Below are 18,204 nucleotides of genomic sequence, written 5' to 3' on the forward strand. Positions count from 1 at the left end.
CGCACAGACAGCAAAACACAGCCTGGACAACACTTTAACTAAGTTTTCGCACCATTTCAATTGTCACTTCACAGAACAAGGCTTTAGAAAGATGCTGTAAAGGAGATAATTAAAAGGGGAATTAACATTGGAGGCTCCAAGAAGTGAGTTCATGATGAAAGCACATATAAATGCACCAGTGGATGCGCTTTTATTTTATTTTTTCTTTTCACAGAAACATTTCCAAATGAGGACAGCACGGAAAGTGAGTCAACCTGCGTTTAAATAAAACTGTGTCATCCTCGGAAGGTTTTTAATTGCTGGATTTATCCATGGTTACATTGGCAAGGCAGGCGGTGTTGCTGGAGACTCAGCGCCAGACGGATATGACGCATATTTTATTTCACAAAATATACCACTCACAACACAATTTCATTTAAGTGCCACATTTGCCACCTCAAATTGCAAGATAAGAGGCACATGCTATTGAAATGCTTTCTGCAGCGCAGGTTGCTTATTTACTGCGGTGGAAACCACAGGGTGCCACTACACCGACATCACATGCGGCTCCAGCGCGGCAGGTCGCAGACTCCCGTCATAACGCAAGAACTGGGAAAACAGGACGATCTACACACAAACAGCTCCAACTAAATGATTTTCACGAATGTGTGTATAGATCAGTGTCTGTCTCCAGGTGGTGTGGCCAGTGGGCGGTTCCATGGTGTAATGGTTAGCACTCTGGACTCTGAATCCAGCGATCCGAGTTCAAATCTCGGTGGGACCTGCAGAGTTTTGCGACAATCGCGTAAATCCAGCGGCCTCCTCCACGTGATTATCTGAAATAATTCAATTCAGAAAGCTTCCCCTTGTAATATGGTGCATATACGCGAAACATCAGTCTATTCGCGGAAGTAACCTTCTTTCTCTGTGTCCTGCTGCAGTGAGCTCTCTCCCAGGAATGTGCTCAATGACCCCTGACTTTCTGTTTGTGTGTCAGACCCACTGGGGCCCCCAAACGCCCTCGGAAAAGACAAGCTGGAGCATGCAACCAGAGGGACTTCATTAAAAAAAAAAAAAATGTTTAGGTGATCAGAGTGCCATGAACGTGACACCAGGATGACCTCGGACTGCTGGGCTTGTTTTCTGTGAACACCTGGAACACTGCACATTATGCACCATCATCGCCATGATGGCGGGACGGGACACCGGCAGCGGAGGGTGACCTCGGGCCTCTTAATCAGCACAGTTGACAAAGCAATTTAGTGAGACTTCCCCCCCTCCTCCTGTCAGTAGGAGACAGTGAGAAGGTTATAAAGCACCGGCGTCCCTGACATTCAGCGATGATGGTCACATTAGATTTGACTGAAGCCCACCTGATGTTATTTTGTTTTGTGAGGAACACGGTGTGGGCATGAAGAGTCACAATCCAACGCTGACCTTTGGGATCAACCTACCCAGCAACCCTAAGTTTTCATGAGTGACACAAGACACACAAACCTTTAGGTTCAAAACTGAAGCTCTTCCAGATTCTTCAACTGGCATATTTCTCCCAAAATTTCACCTCAAATGAAACAACAGGAACATATTTCCAGGGAGATCTGCTCGGATGTGCATGTAAAAGGATATGTGCACGGCAGGGCATAGATGGGGTGGGGGGGCAGAATCAGCAAGAGAGGGAGGAAAGGATAGAGAGACTGCACTTACAGTACAGCCTCCCTGCATTTACTGTACTGTATAATTGTAGAGGTGAGAGGAGGGGTGCTGGGATGACAGGAGGGTGTGGAGGATGGGGAGAAGAATGCGCTTTTTGACTTAATTTGCTATTTGCAAGGGCGTTCCAGATGCCCACGGTCCGGTCTCTCCGTCCCTGGGCGTTATAAATAGTAAAGGTTAATTAGTTAGCTGAGAAATTGGATCAGGGGCGGGCAGTTAGAATTTGATCCATAGACAGGTAACTCAAGCAATCCCTTTTGTCACAGCAATCAGACCTATATAAATCCGCCTTGACGGACAGCAGTCACCACATAGCCTTACCTCTCCGCTGGATCACCGACCTGGGCGCATCCCCCCCTCTTCACGGTGAGTTGCTGTGTGGACTCCGGGCTGTCGTTTTGTTTTAACGAGGAGACGCTTTTTTTCTCTTCTCTTTTTCTTTTCCCCTTGAGTTACTTTTTTTTTCTTCCTGATCATTTGGATGTTACACACCGAGAGTGAGCGGCTCAGGGACAGTTTAGGTTTCAGAGCGTGCGTGCGCAAAAAGGGGAAATTCAGAGATGCTATTAGAGAGAAAATACAGAAAAAAAAGTTATTTCTGCGGGAAGGTATAGAAAAGTGGTGCATTCATCACCCTTATAATGTTTTTTTGACATCTATGTATCTCTTGTCACATTTATGTGACACTTCCATCACTTGGACCCTTTTTTTCCCCTTCTCCACATCATTATCACTGTTAGAAGGTTTGTACTGCACCTGTCTAAAAGTGTTAATAATTCACCATGGCTGTTCCTCCTACAGGAATAAAATGTCGCTCTCATCTGTCCTTTCTGCTGAAGCCATCGACGGTGCTATCAAGGGCTGCCAAGGTATCGTTTTCCACCAATATCGTTATCGCTCTTTTTATTTTGTATATACAGTTTGTGCTTATAGGCACAAAGGCACAGCAATCGTCAGGGGTGTCGGTGCTTTAAAAATAATGATAGGAAAATACACAAATGTGCATATGGAGGAGTTTTAATGGTTCATGGACACTTTCCACAAAACTGAAAGAATAAAGATTTCATCTCATCAGTTTTCACTTCAGGTAAATGAGAAGCAACAAACAAACAGATGAAATGAATAAATATAATATTAGTACCTAAACCCCTTTATTAACATTTTCACTCCTGGAGATGGCTTTGTGTGACCTGCAATCAACTTAATCATAGCTTGTTAGTTGTTGTTATTTTATCTCTATAATTTGAAGCGACACAAATGGACTGAGGATTTGCACATAGCCTCTGATCGCTGCATTGCTTTAATGCTTGTTTAGTCAGAAAACTCCAGACATGACTCATGCAAAACAAATAACTGGGGGGCATGCTTGTTCCTCATTAAAATCCCACTCTGCTGTCTTGCAGCTGCAGACTCCTTCTGCCCAAAGCAGTTCTTCCAGCTGTGTGGCCTCACCAAGAAGAGCCCCCAGGATGTGAAGAAGGTTTTCGAAATCCTGGACAATGATGGAAATGGTTATATCGAGAGGGATGAACTCAAGTGAGTGAGCAGAAAATCTCAAAAACATCACTTTTGTGTGTATGTGTGTGAGTTTTTGGTGGTGCTTTCAACTCAGGTCCAGTCCAGCATTACACTGGGCGCTAAGCTTGACTTACCTCCATTGGAGTTATTATATAAAAGACATTAGAAAGAATACCCCCATGCAGCAGTCAACTCTGACCTGACTCAGTTTTTCAAGATAAATGACAAAATGATCTGAAGATTAGCTAACCCAGAAGCTGTGAATAATAAGCTTCACATATTCCAAAGCCCTGATACTTCTGTTTCTGCAGAGCTGCGACTGAATTTGGAAAAACAAATGCCAGTTTTTGCAAACATTTAAATATATTTTCAGATTTTTCAACCATCTTTAATTAAATAATTTTTCACCTGGAAACATTCCTGAGGAGTCACTTATTTGCTAATGGTTACCATGAACTGCACTGGAAGTGTGTGTTTGTGTGTTTCATCCCAGGGGTTTCCTCCAGAGGTTTTGTCCTGGGGCTCGCGCTCTGACAGACAAGGAGATCACAGCCTTCCTGAATGCTGCTGACGATGATAGCGACGGCCGGATTGGAGTAGATGGTAAGAACATTTGGACCCATGCAACTTTACCTTTTGCTTTTCCATAGTTTCACATCTTGAAGTTTCAAGAAGGCAAAGATATGGGTCACACTCGGAATGGCCACATGCTTATGTTCTTTAACCCTACTTTTCAGCGTAGTTTCATTAATTAACTCATTGATTAAAGCTGGAATCTTAAAACACTACTGAAAATAATAATAACAAACTTTCTTTTACTTCTTTAGGCTTCTTAGCATCTTTTTTGGTCAATTTTGAGAACATCACGATCTCACTGACGGGGGATTTTTGCATCCAGGTGTCACTTCTTAAAATCATGACATTATATTTGTTTCTTCACAGAATTTCAAGCCCTGGTTCTGTCCTGAACAGCTAGACTCCATCTGTCCACCCCCATGCCACCACTACAGGACCGCTTCAAGGGCTCTTAGCTTAGCCAGTTATTTTCCTCCTGGTTTAGTATAAACCGTTAGATTCTTTTTATTTTGGAAGACTCACCGTGGTCCACAGACATCTACATCGTTGTCACATTTTTAGTTTTGTCCTTTTTCATATACTGCAGACAGATCTTAAAGCTGTATTGCCCAAATAAATGTACACTTTACCAAATTACTGAAAAAATAAATGAACTGAATCCAACTTTGCTGTCTCTTTTTCATTATTTCCGCTCAAACATGCATCTTTGAATTTTGAATGTAGTTTTTTTTCTGGTGCACTCCACCCAATTGTGCTGGAAGATGAAATAGTACGTACGCAACACAATTAAATACGTGTCTAACCCACAATATTACAATTAACGTTACTATAAAGGGACACTGAAGTGTTTGATATGATGAGGATCTATATAAGCCTTTGGAAGAGGGAAACCTTAAGTCTTTCCATTCACTCATCCACCATTATATATTCATCCATCCGTACAGCGGTCTCCACTGACCCACACTGACACTGGGAAAAAAGCAGAGTACTGATAGGCTGTGAGTTCATCACACTTCTAAAACAAAGAAGACAGACAGTCACAAAAAAAAAAAAAAACATTTTCTATTTAAATGTTTGTGATGTCCTCACCCCTATCCAGCACGTGATGAATGATACTGAATGTCAGACGGTGTCAGGTCCACAATAACTGAGACAAAAAGAGGGTTTCCGGACCAGTGTACATTCAGTTCCATTGTGCTTGTGTATGCACATGCACACAAATGCATGAGAGAGATAGAGAGAGAGTGGAGCCAGCGCAGGGGGAAAGCAGAAGCGGTGACCTTGATGACCACCTGAGAGTCACCGTGGCTGGATCAAGTGACACCTGACCTCAGCTTTGTAAATAAACCCAGCTGAACCCGGGTGCTGCTCAGGTCCAGGGAAACGAAACGCACATGAAGTCCAATGCATTTGCAAAAAAAAAAAAAAAAAAAAAATCAAATCAAATATGAGATCAGACACAGATAGCCTGCCAAGCAGCCACACATTTTTAGTTCCCTTGATTGAACCCGAGGAGCTTCCTCATGTTTTACTAAACGCAACGAAATCATTTCCAGACTGAGGTTTGATCATCTCACAACACTGAGAACTTCCCCAGCGAATGTAAATAACATGCAGATTTTTCATCCTCTGCACTTAAAGAGATTTGTGGGATTAAATTAACAACTACCTCACTGTTGCCCCACCCACACGCAGAGCCAAGACACAAAGTGATCATTTTCTACTTCTTTTTTTTTTTCTTTTTACAGAGCTTCCACTTCAGTGTCATTTCAGTTATCTGTATATTACAGGGGGAACCTGGCTATTACAGCACACACCTGCTCCTCACAAACTACAGCATAGAGCACAACCTGGTATTAGGATGAAATCATGGTCACAGATGCAGGATGTGCAGTCATTCCTTTTGACGCTTGACTCAAACGGATGACGATGAATGTTTTTGGGAGTCTTCCCTTGTCAAGCTTTCCCATACAGAACTGTGTAATGTCTTTTATGTAGTCATGACAAGTGACTCAAGTGGAAATTTTGAAGATCATAAAGCACACACAACAACAACAACAACAACAAAAAACACTATAACAACAATGAAAATAGTTGATTAACGTAAGCAAGCAAGGTTTTTGAGGTTAATGAGCAATATGGAGAGGAAATGCTGGGATTTTTTTCAGCGGAGAATTAAAGATAATAATTCATATCCAGTTTTAATTGTCTCCAAATGCAAAAAATAAATGTTATTGATTTACTGTAAATGCACAGGCAAAGGAGAATGTGTGCAGTTTATAATATCTAATGACAAACATTTGCATTTGCAGGTGTGGGCCATGCATATTTGTGTAAGCTAATGAGTTACACTTGGCAGAGAAAACTGTATCAGTGCACAAACGCTGGGCATTCACGGATAAACACGGCACTAATTAGATCATCACATCTCCATATCTGTGGTTATCGGCCTCTGATCTCGGCCTCTGCAGAGGCGGGGGCTCGCTGCGCGGCCCAAAGCGGGACAAGGTTGGGGAAGCCAGTCGGTAACACAAGCCAGCACACTCACAATGAAGCTGTGACCCCTATGGGTCAGGAGCCTGGAGTGGTAAACAGGAAGGAAACGTGAGCCAACAGGTCGACGCTGACTGCTGGATGTGCTGGTGTGGGACAGCAGTACGAGATAATGTGACATGTAGATTACCTGGACTCAAGGGCGGCAGCAGCAGGAAAAGAGAACGACACAGACCATGGCTCTTTTTCTCTCCAGTGGATGATGTGAAAAAGATATCCAGTCATTTTGGGCTGGAAAGTGATTGAACAAGAGATCTCCTTGTCCTTTTCCAAGAATGACCTTAAAAGAAAGCTGTATTATTTGTCAAAAGCTATAACAATTATTTAAATGGAACACTTACACACAGTTTTAGAAGGATTCCATGGTATTTTTCCCCCCCAAAAATCTGTAAAATATTTAAATCAAGAGATGACGTTATGCTTTTTATAGTACAGAATTTGAGGACACATGAGGAGTGAACATCAATGCATTTTTAGAGATGTTCTTCATTCAGATATTTGTCAAATTAATGATAAAAAGGTAAAAAAAAAAAATACAAATTAACAATTCCAGAGGTAGTCTTGAAATCAAGGTTTTCAAGACGAATGGACAGTCTTAGAGATAATTTCCTTAAATTATTTGTCAAAGGGTAACATTTTGTGGTTACATGACACAAGGTAATATGCGAGATGTCAGGATTAGGCCTTTGGGATGGACACAGCGGCCTCGCCTGCTTGTCTGTATGGCGCCTCAATAATTGATGCCCTCGCTTCATTGTCACCAAAAACTCATATCAAGAAAGGAGTGTCAGGCTCACCTTACTGATTAAGTCTATTTGAAACTTTAATGTGCGCCCCATCTTCAGCCCACAATGAACTTGAAGGGGGGTGGTCGACCACCCTGCCGCCGTCTCTCTGAGCTGAGACTCGCTGCCGTCATATTTTGAGCCATTCCCGTTCTTCTGCGGGTTGAAGGCCTCTGAGATGTTGCCACCCGATAGTCTGAACAGGGAGGAACATCGTGAAAGATTTAACTGCCGTGTTAGGATGACTGAATGGGCTTTGTGAGCTCTGTGGAGGAACTCTATCCATAATGCAGGGGATGACAGCGCTGCCTCTGTTCCCCAACAAGCATTAGTTCTGAGCCCATGCTTATGATGTCTGCGAGCAGCTTCCTTCATTAATGAATGATGGGCCGCACACGTATCAATGGCCTTCCCCGATACGCACGGGGCATTCATGGAAGGTGATTTCTTGAAATGTGTTTCCACCTCGGCTTGAGCTCATTGTTGAGCTAATTGCCAATCGGCAGGTTTTTAAATATCGTCCGGCCCACGTCAATTAACTGAACTAATGCAAGTTTGCAATTTGAACTAAAGGCCACACCCAGCTTAAACCTCCCTGAGCAGCTGTTGCATGCGATGACGCAGCCTCAGACTGAGTAAATGGCTGTCATGAGGAGGCAGACGGGTACTTTGCAGACTTTTCCAAATGAGAAGGCACAATCAGATAAGATGGCGAGTGTCATCGAGGACAAACTTACGATGGCCGGCTGAATAATGGAGGCAAACCGTCTGGTCAGAGAGCCTAACTGTTTGTGTCTGGCACGAGTTTTGATGGGCAACAAATATGTGTCAACCAAGAAAAATGGCAAGAAAATTGCATCTCGGGGTGAGACATTTGGAAAAAAAATGTGTTGACATTTCATCCGGTGCAAAAACAGATATGTCACTCGTCTATTTGTAGTTTTTCAGCTTTAAACTATTTTGAAATTTAGAGATCATGCACTTGTGAAAGCAAATTCTTATAAAGCAACATCCTCCATTCTCTAAATGCATAACAATACATTCAGTTTCTTCATTTATTAAAGCTAAAACTTGGTGAATGAGTGCTTGAGGAGATTTGTTGTCTTACAGTAAGCAACCCAAAGCGAAGTGTTTGTTGCCGTCTCTCAGTTTACGCACTGTTTATCTATGTCAGCAATCCAGTAAGACCGTACCTGCGTAAGCCAGCACCTCCAGCGCATGTTACCACTCCCTTCACTTTAATCCCATGCTGCCTACAACCTGACAGACTCTTGTTTTACATGACTTAAAGAACTACGGTGAACTGTCGGGTTTCAGCTCCAGCTGCAGTCTCAGTTTCTTGCTCGGGTCTTTCTGGCCACTGGATCTGAGCTGGCCTTCACCCGACTCCACCTGCCCAAACTTCAGCAAACGGTGAATTATTCAGGGTTAACAAGCTGTTGCAACATTAAACTCAGTTGTCTATATTTTTCATTAACCCTCTGCGGCTATGGAGGCCGAGGAGGAAAGGAAGTGTCTCAAGTGTGAGGCAGCACTAACCCGATTCCTCTGGCAGAGAGTTGACAGAGGAGAAGGTGACCGCAAGAGTGCATGTCAAAGGGGAGCCCGGTTTCAGTCAAAGTCACGGCCTCCTCCGCTGCTTCCTGGTCATGGATTGTATTGCTGGGTTTGACTCAGTCCAAAGATCACTTGTGATTGAGTAACACTGCCTAGACTGAGTAAATTGATTTTGATTGGTGTTGCAGGTTGACTGCTGTAGCGATGACGAAGCTGTCAACGCTGGAATGCTTTGGTTTAACAACGAGAAACCAAAGAGATGTCGACGTTATATGAAACACAGATCCCGTAAGAGTTAACGAAAAAAAAACATTTCAGGCAAACTGCTCTTGAAATACAAGTAAGTTTTGCCTGAACAGTTAAATGTGCTGCTGAAACTGAAGTCTTGATAGCAATCTATTATGTGAGATTCACCTCCTTTCATCGCATTTGCTAAAACATGTTTAGATTGACCATTTTAATGTTGAGGTGTTGTTGGTGGCTATTTCTCCACTTCAAAACCTTGAATAAAACTACATTTTTACATGACAATTTTACCATAAAATGTCTTGCGAAATGTCGTTAAACTGATCCATACACATCACAAACCTTACCTACATATTGATAAGTACTAGAACCCCACTATACAATGTGCTAATTAAATAAAAAAATAACTTTTTGTCACTTGCATTGTAACTGCTTAACCCTAATTGAAGCACCATAAGACACTGCAGAGTAACACCCACAAACGACAACAACTGTTTTTTCCAATATTAAAGCATTTCCTTTAATTTCCTTTGGTGAGACTATAACAAAATGTGACGAGTGACTCAATATGATTACTTACAAAATAAAGGATTAACAGAGGGTTTGTGAGATACTTTCACATTTTTCATTTTACAATCTTGTTTATGAAGATAATCAGCCTCCATTCATCTTATGAAGATGAATGGATATTCTGGTTCCATGATCCAAAAAAACAACAAGTATTTGAGTTCAAAAACCAAGATGAAACTGCCCTAAGGTGTAAATGTGAGTGTGTGTGTGCATGTTGATCTGTCTGTCTGTGTTCACCCTGCTATGGACTGGTGATCCATCCAGGGTTTACACTGCCTGCATCCATAGCCAGGGTTTGGATGCAGCGTCCCGCAGCGTTAAGTTGGATGAAGTGGTCAAAGATGGACAGATGGAGGAACTCTGATCAATGAAAGGACTACATTTGAACAATACTATTTAATTCTATGTAAAAATGTAAACACTGAATGACAAAAGTCAAGATGAAATAAAATAAAACCTAATAAAGCTCAGCATTTAATATAAATATTTTTTTCTTTGATAATTAAAAATCAGTTAATAGGGACATTGTAAAATGAATGAATTGATTAATATTTATTTTAATATTGATAAATGATTATTGCATAACTTTGAGGCCTATAGGGGTTTATTATCTGACAGAAGATAAATGTTTTAAAAACAGAAGCTTATTCAAAATATTAACTCATTTCACTGCTTAATCATTCAAATGTTCCGTGTTTTTTCACAATAATCTCAATATGACAGTAAACACGCTTTGTAAAATCATATTATTCATACTGTTTATATTCCGAGACCTCTGACCTCCCGCACTGAGCCTGCAGTAGGCTGACAAACTATACAGTGGCGTCCTCTAGTGTACGTTTAGGGGATTCTGTGAAAAATCTTTGTGTAAAATCGAATACATTTATTTGAAGTACTTTTTGAATGTTTTCAGTTGAGCCCACATTAACTTTTACTTCTCATACTGAAACACTAAATGTTTTTGCAGTTGTGCTGGCACAAAAATGTTCATAATTATTGATCCCCGTTAATTTAACAGTTATTTCAAATGAATCACATGAATGAAATTGATTGTTAACGAAACAGTTTCTGAATATTCCTTACAAATGAGTTTATTATTCCTTAGAATGAGTTATTTTGACTCTTTGAAAATGGACCAGATCAGTGGTGGATTTGTGTTTGGATCTCTGCAAGTGCTGAGAGTGATCCTTGTCGCCCTTTTTGCAGCATAGACAGTGAAAGTGGTGTACATTTATACTGATTTCAGTAAAAATATTTGTTCAAAGGTATAAAGGTTCAGTTTGTACAACGTCAGTCCTGTTTGTCTTTATTATTGCATTAGTATTCCATTCAGTTAATTTCCCACATGTGACAATTCATTTGTAACTTCCCAGTGTGCCTTCATATTCATGCATGAATTCAGCCCATAACATGACCTGGATAAATAATCAGTAATCAAATCAATGAATCCATCAAGGAAATAATTTACACATGGGACAGAGAGAGAGCTGTTTAGAGAAAAGATTCCAAAATAACATGAGTTTAATTTTGTTTGGATTTAGAAGAATAGTTAATCAGATTCATTCTTCTCAAACTTTTTCTTTAGTTTCAATGGTATCTATAAATCCACCCTCGAACAACAACAAAAAAACACTTGAATCATCCGCAAATAAAACTTTTTTACATTTTAGAAACTTTGCAGATGTCACTTTTATAGGGTGGGGTGTCAAACATAAAGCCTGTGGGTCAAAACCTGCCCTTAAGAGGCTCCAATCTGACCTGATAAAATTGTGAAAATTTCAAAGAAAACACTACATTTTTAAAACTAATTTCTTAGGAGTAGTGGACATAACACAACACTGAGATCTGAGCTGCTACCATGAACCATGAGAAACAGCAACCTGATTGCATGCAAACCCAAGCATTAGCCTCAAAGTGATGCTGCTAGGATGTTTTCGTAAAAAATATCCATAATGCAAATAAATTTAAAGTTTTTTGGGACATTTCACTGTATTTTGCATCATTCATACTGGCATTATGGTTATATTGTAATAATTTTATTGAAATACCAATATTTACATTGTGTATACTCTGAGCAGCAAAAAAGAGGACGTTTAAATTTAAGGCTTTCAAGGAACTTTTTCTGGTCTGCTCCACTCCAAATGAAATTGGGCTAAAATGTGTTTTGACAGCTTTGCTGTGAGGATGAGGCGTTTAAGACCCAATACTGACCCCTGGAGGACGCCTCCAAAGTTTAGTTTACACCATTTCAAAAGAAGAAAACTCAACATCTGTGCATGCAAACAATCAAAGAAAGAACACGGTTTCATGCTTTATTCTGTGCATTTTTTCGGGCACTTTTCTGAATATTATTGTGTTTCTTTTGACCGAAATTTGTGTGACATGTCTCTTTAAAGCTTGCGGAAGTGACGTCACCGCGGCCTCTCTGTGCGTGACGTCGGCTCTGTGGTAGCTGCTGCTGCCGCCTGTCAACACATTTGAGCCGCAGAAAGTGGCTGCGATTAAATCAGTGTTTCTGACAGCGCGCCGACTGTCCTCCACCATGCCCATGTACCAGGTAAAGCCCGTCTGCTCGACTGACTTAAAGATCGATTTGCCAACGTGCATGTACAAGATACCAAATATCCACACGCCGAAGGGGAACGGCTGCAGCTCCGAGCACGCGCTCCAGGTAATGGCGAAACTAATCACATTTCGATACTTTTTATGGCACAATTACTTTTATTTTGAGTTAGTAAACTAGCGTATTTGTGTTGTTGCTGTTCTCCATTCTTTATGTTTATCACGTTTTGATAGAATTCACACCATGCCTGATGCTCGAGCTGTCCTCGGCTAAGCTAGCTGTCTAAGCTAACAATGTGCACTTTCATTTGTGGCTGATGCAACAATCACAGCTTCTCAGATCATAAAATTAAAAATCTGTATTTTTGAAACTATGTATGTGCCCAGCATTGACGAGACGGCGTATCTCTACATTTTACTGTATTTAGTATTATTCTAAAGTGTTGACGTGTGAACACTCAAGGCGTGGTTAAGCCCTGTCACAGCTTTATGCAATTTTATTTTCAAGAATATAATAGCTGTCAGCTAATTTTTCAACAGTTTTATGAATTAACATCGATTTAGATCAAGAGTAGCATCACACAGTTGTTTATATATGTTTCACACCTTGGATTCTTTTCATTGTATGAATTTTGCTTTTGAGGGATTCATTAGCTCACTTCACTTGTTACATGGCATGCTTCCATTAATATTTGAGTCTTTCTCCTTCATTTATTGTCTTAATGTACTGCACCCACCCATTAATAATGCGACTTGGCAATTGGAACCCAATATAATTTTATCTCCACTTGCCCTCAGCACTTTTGATAAAATAAAAAAAAATGTTTGGTTGATCTAGAAGTTGTTTTCCATTCTCTCTAGGCATGTACATAAATGTAAGGTCACAGGTAGCAGCTCTTATGTTTCCATCACTGCTGCTGTGTCAACTAAAACCTTCTGCAACTCCTTTGCAGTCACAGTAAAAGTTGCTTTGCCTGTCATTCCTGATGATTATGCAGTTTCATTTAGGCTTGTTCTTGATTACTAAGATTTCACCTAAACCTCCACAGTTTTCCTTGTTTGTCTTTTCACAGTTATAGTTTGAACAATGAGATTTGCATGTTTGAGCATCAGAGTATATTTTAGTAAGATTGTAATGCATTGTATGAGTCAGTGAGCTTAAGTTTAAGGTCTTCATTCAGTTGGATAGAAAATCCTGCTGTTGTGGAACATTATCGAGTTTGTTAAGGAATAATGAAGATATTAAGCCTGAGAATTGTCAACTCTCTGCTTGTGATGGGCGTGATCGCCCATTTTAAAAGTCACAGTGAGTTGAAGCTTATAACTGAGTATTGAAGTTTGGCAGCTTTGTTGGAGGAAGAATGCAGATGATTCATTCCAGCTGTCAATGTCACAACAGAGAAAGATTGTGCTTTGGTATTAGAAGTAAGGCTGGTTGGGAAATAGCTGCTTCAGTGGCACTAAAACACTACTGTACTTTTCCACTATTAGTTTCTGAACGTAAAGCCTTGCATGCAACAGTGTAATCTGATGTTTCCAAGATATACTGCATCTGGTCTTTCTCATATTTTACACAACTATAGTTTCCATATAGATAGACATTACTAAGATGCAAATTACATTTGAAGACACTCACTCTTTGATACACAAAATTGATGCAGGAGTTTGCTCAAATTGTTCTCACTCAGTCAAACTTTCATGACACATTCAGTCATTTTTTTTTCTTTCCCCACTCTGTTCGTACAGAATGGCGAGGTGGATTCAGCAGTCAAAGCTCTGGAGGCCCGGCAGGATGAGATCATGAGGAAGCTGTACGAGCTGAAGGCAGCAGTGGAAGGCCTGGCCAAGACGGTGACGACCCCTGATGCTGATCTGGACCTGACGGTCAGCAGCAGCCTCTCGTCCCAGAGCTCCTGCTTCAAAGGCACCACAGACCTGGACATGCAACTGGGCAAGGTGAGGCACAGAGGACCGATCCATCCACAGTATGGCCGAGGGGGCCGCTGTGCCTCAGCTGGTAGAGCGGGTTGTCTCTCAGTTGGAAGTTTGCAGACTTGATTTCCCTTATGTCGACCTGTTCTGGAGCAAGATACTGAACCCCAAATTGCTCCCAGTGGATGGACTGAACGCCTTGCATGGGGACTTCTTTCACTGGTGTGTGAACGTGTCTAACATTGTAAAGTTCTTTGGGGAAAAGCGCTTTATAAGAACTCTATTTACCAGTTCCATAGCTGAAGTTCATGCTTGGTCTCTTAAAGAGCATGCCATGTGCTGATAGTATTTTCGTTAAGTGTTTTCCTTCCATGCTGTTCTGATCACACCCTGAATGTTCCTGTTGTTTGAAGTCATAAAACACTGCTATGCATGTAGAACCTGCTCATATTGGCATTTGTATGAGATCAATGAGAGGGTGCGTACAGATCGCTTACCTGTTTTTGTGTACTGTGACAAAGCTGCAGCACAGAAATGTAAGGTGGTGTTTATCTTCTTGTGTCACAAGGACATTGGCGCCCTCCGCGACATCGTCATAAACGCCAACCCGACGCAGCCTCCTCTGACCCTGCTGGTGCTCCACAGTCTGCTGTGTCAGCGCTACCGCGTGCTGTCCACCGTTCATGTCCACTCCTCCGTCTCCGGCGTGCCACCACAGCTGCTGTCTTGTCTCGGCCCACGGCACGCAGACAGCTACGCCCGTCACATGTTCCAGCTGGGCTTCACCCTCATATGGAAAGATGGTAACCTAACTTTATTGATACAGCACGTTACACGCAGTTCGGTCCAGTTTTAAGTGCTTAATTTGTAAACTGATAACAAGACAAATGAAAAAATAAGAAAAAAGGTCTTTTTAAAGGGTAAATTAGGTGTGACTATTGAAATGAAGACAACTAAACAAGATAGACTGTTATTCATTTCAAATGACATCCATCATGTCAATAAGCATCGGTAACTCTGCAGATCAGTTGACACACTGACAGTGAACCAGCAGAGTTGATGTGCAACAACTATGCTGTTTAGTAGCATGTGAAAGTGCGTAGGTGTTTCTTTTTGCTCCGTTTTTCAAATATTATGAAACTAATTACCACACCATTCACTTTGTCAGACTAATTAGAGCAAGCAGTCACAACTATAATCAGACATGGAGCCATTTGAGTAGGTGTTTGGCTACGCTGCTGTGTGATTAAAAGGGGGACCTTGTTGAGTGATGGCTGCAATTTAATTATCAAGCAGCAAGTAACAAAAATCACAGCAACAAAGCCACTTTTTCCTCAAACTGAACATGTAAAATAGGAACGTGAGATTAAAATAAACTGGTAATATCCTTGAGTGAGTGCTCTCTCACCCTTCCAGAAAGTGTTGTCTTCACTTTATGTGAGCGAGCATATTGCCACAGTGGATTTGGCACCAATTATACACTGACTGCTCTTCCTGCCACAGTCTGAGCAGATGGGGGTTAAGTGGAATAAAAGGCCAGTGGGATTCAAACAAGCAAACTTCTGATGAGGAGTTTGCTTCCCTAACCTTTGTAAATGCCATCCAAATGGTTACCTCGTTTGTGACGTCTGCTTCTTGCATCCACAGTTCCAAAACTGCAGATGAAGTTCAGCGTCCAGAACATGTGTCCCATCGAAGGCGAGGCCAGCGTGGCACGCTTCCTCTTCAAGCTGCTGGCTCCCTACCCCAGCGACCCGGCCGTGGCCACACTGGTGGACAGCTGGGTGGATACGGCTTTCTTCCAGTTGGCGGAGGGCAGCGCCAAGGAGCGCGCCGCCGTCCTGCGGGCCCTCAACTCCGCCCTGGGCCGCACCCCCTGGCTGTCGGGCTCGGAGTTCACCCTGGCGGACGTGGCCTGCTACTGCTGCGTGCTGCGCAGCGGCTCGGCCTCCGCTGCACCCGCCAACGTCCAGCGCTGGATCAAGTCCTGCGAGAACCTAGGCCACTTCAGCCCCGCCAAGCTGCTCCTGCAATGACCAGGGCTATTCAGGGAGGCAAAGTGAGAGAAGGGCATTAGAATAACTAAATATCCCGGCCTTGTCTGGAACTCATTGCAATGCTTCCTCTCTTACTGTAACTTCTTGCTGACCGTGCTCAGTAGAAGCGATGTGGATGAATTTATCCTCGCCATGCTGCTTTTATACAACAGATTTTAAAGCTATATTTTGTAAGGGAGGAAGCATGACAGCACCGTCAAGACGGGCTCGGTGAGGATTAAATCAACTATACTGACAGAGTTCGAGACAAACGCACTGTACACCTTCCACCCACTTTGTGCCTAACACAGTCCTGTTCTGATTATGTGTGTGTGTCAATGTATGGTGATGGGTATTACGATGTGTTGGGAAGAAAAAACAAGAGTAATACTTTGTACCATTCATTTTTCTGAAATCATTAAAAAAAACTTATACTTTGTTCAACTGTTGAACTCTGGCCTTTTTTTCTAATCAGACTGTCTTCATCGGTTCAGTCTTTCTAAATCCATAGATCCAGACAGACTGGTCAAATTATTACATTCTATTAATGTAGTACCATTAACATGTCGGAGCATCCAGAAGATTGTTTGTAAATTAGTGAAATATGTAAACTGACGTACAGTTACAGGTCATCTGAGGATTTGGCCCAGATTTTAATCCTCAACCTTCTCAGCAGAAGGTTGGAGCAGGAGCCCACTTCCAGTTAATAAATGTAATGGTGGGAAGTAAGTGAACTCTCAACCTTCATTGAAGTGCACATCTTTGTCCAACAGATGGCGGGATTGACATTTATTGATAGTGTTTGCCACCCAGACATTAACTTCATTCCACAGTTCCATGGAGCTGCACCTCCTGCCACTCCACATACAGTGAAAGGTGAGAAGCACCAGGAAGGGAGGGAGCTTTCACTGGATGTCAGTGATTTAACCAATCATACTGCAGGTTTTGGAAGAGCTACTGTTATGGGACATAATATTTGTAGTGAGGAAAGTCTAAATCTATATTAGTGCTCAGAGTGACCTGAGAGAGTCTTCACTAAAATTTTAAGCCTATAATCTTAAAGTAGAAATTGTTTTAGCCTCCCTCAGACTGGGGACTGGAATTTCCCTGCTGCGAGACTGCTGGAGGAAAATCTAATCAAATTTGATCTAATCTAACTGGTTCTACAAGCGTCCTGCCAGTGAAATGCTTGTATAGTAAAAGTATATTTCATCTTACACCAACCTGAAGTTCCCACAGAAACTCTTTCACACAGTATACTTGCTCATTATGGAAGAGTTTGTATAAAAAAAGTAAAAAATAAAATCAAAATTCAGCTGCATTTCTTAACTATAATACTGTATTTCCCTCTCTAGCTGCAATCTTTTACCTCCAGACATTCACTGTGTTCTTTTCCTGCAATCAGTTGTTCGAGCTGCATGTTCCCCTCTTATCAGCTGATGTGTGGTTGAATAGCATCCCAACTCCCTGCCTACCACAGAGAATAGATTCTGGAGCAGTGGATTTACACAGCAGTCCACTGCTGGCGGGTTTTAAATGTCTGTCTAATCCTTCCTCGCCGCTGAAGACTAAATCACTGAGAAGCACATAGCTGGAATCTACTTTTGGAGTCATACATGCGAGAAAAAAAAAAAAAAAAAGAATCTCAAGGTTTGTTTTTTTTTTTTCATGTTCTGGGTTGGTTTTGCATTTTCACGAGTGCCATGTTTTTGACAGCTCGGGTCCAGACAGAATGTGTGTATGGCTGTGTGTTTGTATTCTCTGACAGCCTCCTGTTGGTCTCCAGGCAGCTGTCTGACAAGACGAAAGCTCGTAGCTGACATCTGGGCACATGGCAAGGAATACACGTGGGACGCTGCAGCACTGGAATTTTGGTGTTTGCACGCTTCTCTCTCGTCTTCACAGAAACACAAACCCACAACGCCGCTGAAGCAGCAATCACTATCCGTTGACGCAGTCGGCGCTGCGAGCAAAGAAGACAGCTGATCTAATTCCATCACTAATCTGATTACTTCCGGCTTCGATCAGCTTCTATAGGAGGAAAAAAAAAAAAAAGTGACACAAAAACAAAAGGGCCTCTTTTCCTGGTCTCTTTATATATGATATAAAACATACAGACAGGAAATGCATTCTCATTGAACAGCTGTAGAAAAAGACACTGGCATAACCGGAAAACA

At 41.8% G+C, this 18,204-nt stretch overlaps 2 protein-coding genes and 1 non-coding gene across 4 annotated transcripts; all 3 read left to right on the forward strand.

Moving 5' to 3' along the window:
• Positions 1-691: 691 nt before the first annotated feature.
• On the forward strand, positions 692-763 carry trnaq-cug (transfer RNA glutamine (anticodon CUG)). The gene has a single exon. It is a non-coding gene; the product is annotated as a tRNA-Gln (tRNA).
• Positions 764-1,748: 985 nt separating this feature from the next.
• pvalb8 (parvalbumin 8) lies at positions 1,749-4,409 on the forward strand. Its single transcript, XM_030090622.1, has 5 exons — positions 1,749-2,058; positions 2,494-2,561; positions 3,096-3,228; positions 3,704-3,813; positions 4,153-4,409. Exons 2-5 carry the CDS (start codon positions 2,501-2,503, stop codon positions 4,176-4,178), a joined length of 330 nt encoding a protein of 109 aa, XP_029946482.1. The 5' UTR covers positions 1,749-2,058; positions 2,494-2,500; the 3' UTR covers positions 4,179-4,409.
• Positions 4,410-11,938: 7,529 nt separating this feature from the next.
• Positions 11,939-16,466, forward strand: aimp2 (aminoacyl tRNA synthetase complex interacting multifunctional protein 2). Of its 2 annotated transcripts, none has more exons than XM_030089419.1 (4): positions 11,939-12,168; positions 13,806-14,015; positions 14,560-14,794; positions 15,639-16,466. In XM_030089419.1, the coding sequence occupies exons 1-4, from the start codon at positions 12,040-12,042 to the stop codon at positions 16,025-16,027; spliced, it is 963 nt and encodes a 320-aa protein (XP_029945279.1). In that variant the 5' UTR covers positions 11,939-12,039; the 3' UTR covers positions 16,028-16,466. The 2 variants fall into 2 exon arrangements, with proteins under 2 accessions (XP_029945279.1, XP_029945280.1); XM_030089420.1 differs by having other exon boundaries at positions 11,963-12,054.
• Positions 16,467-18,204: the final 1,738 nt, after the last annotated feature.

Source organism: Salarias fasciatus, chromosome 4 (genome assembly GCF_902148845.1).
Source record: "Salarias fasciatus chromosome 4, fSalaFa1.1, whole genome shotgun sequence".
Taxonomy (NCBI): domain Eukaryota; kingdom Metazoa; phylum Chordata; class Actinopteri; order Blenniiformes; family Blenniidae; genus Salarias; species Salarias fasciatus.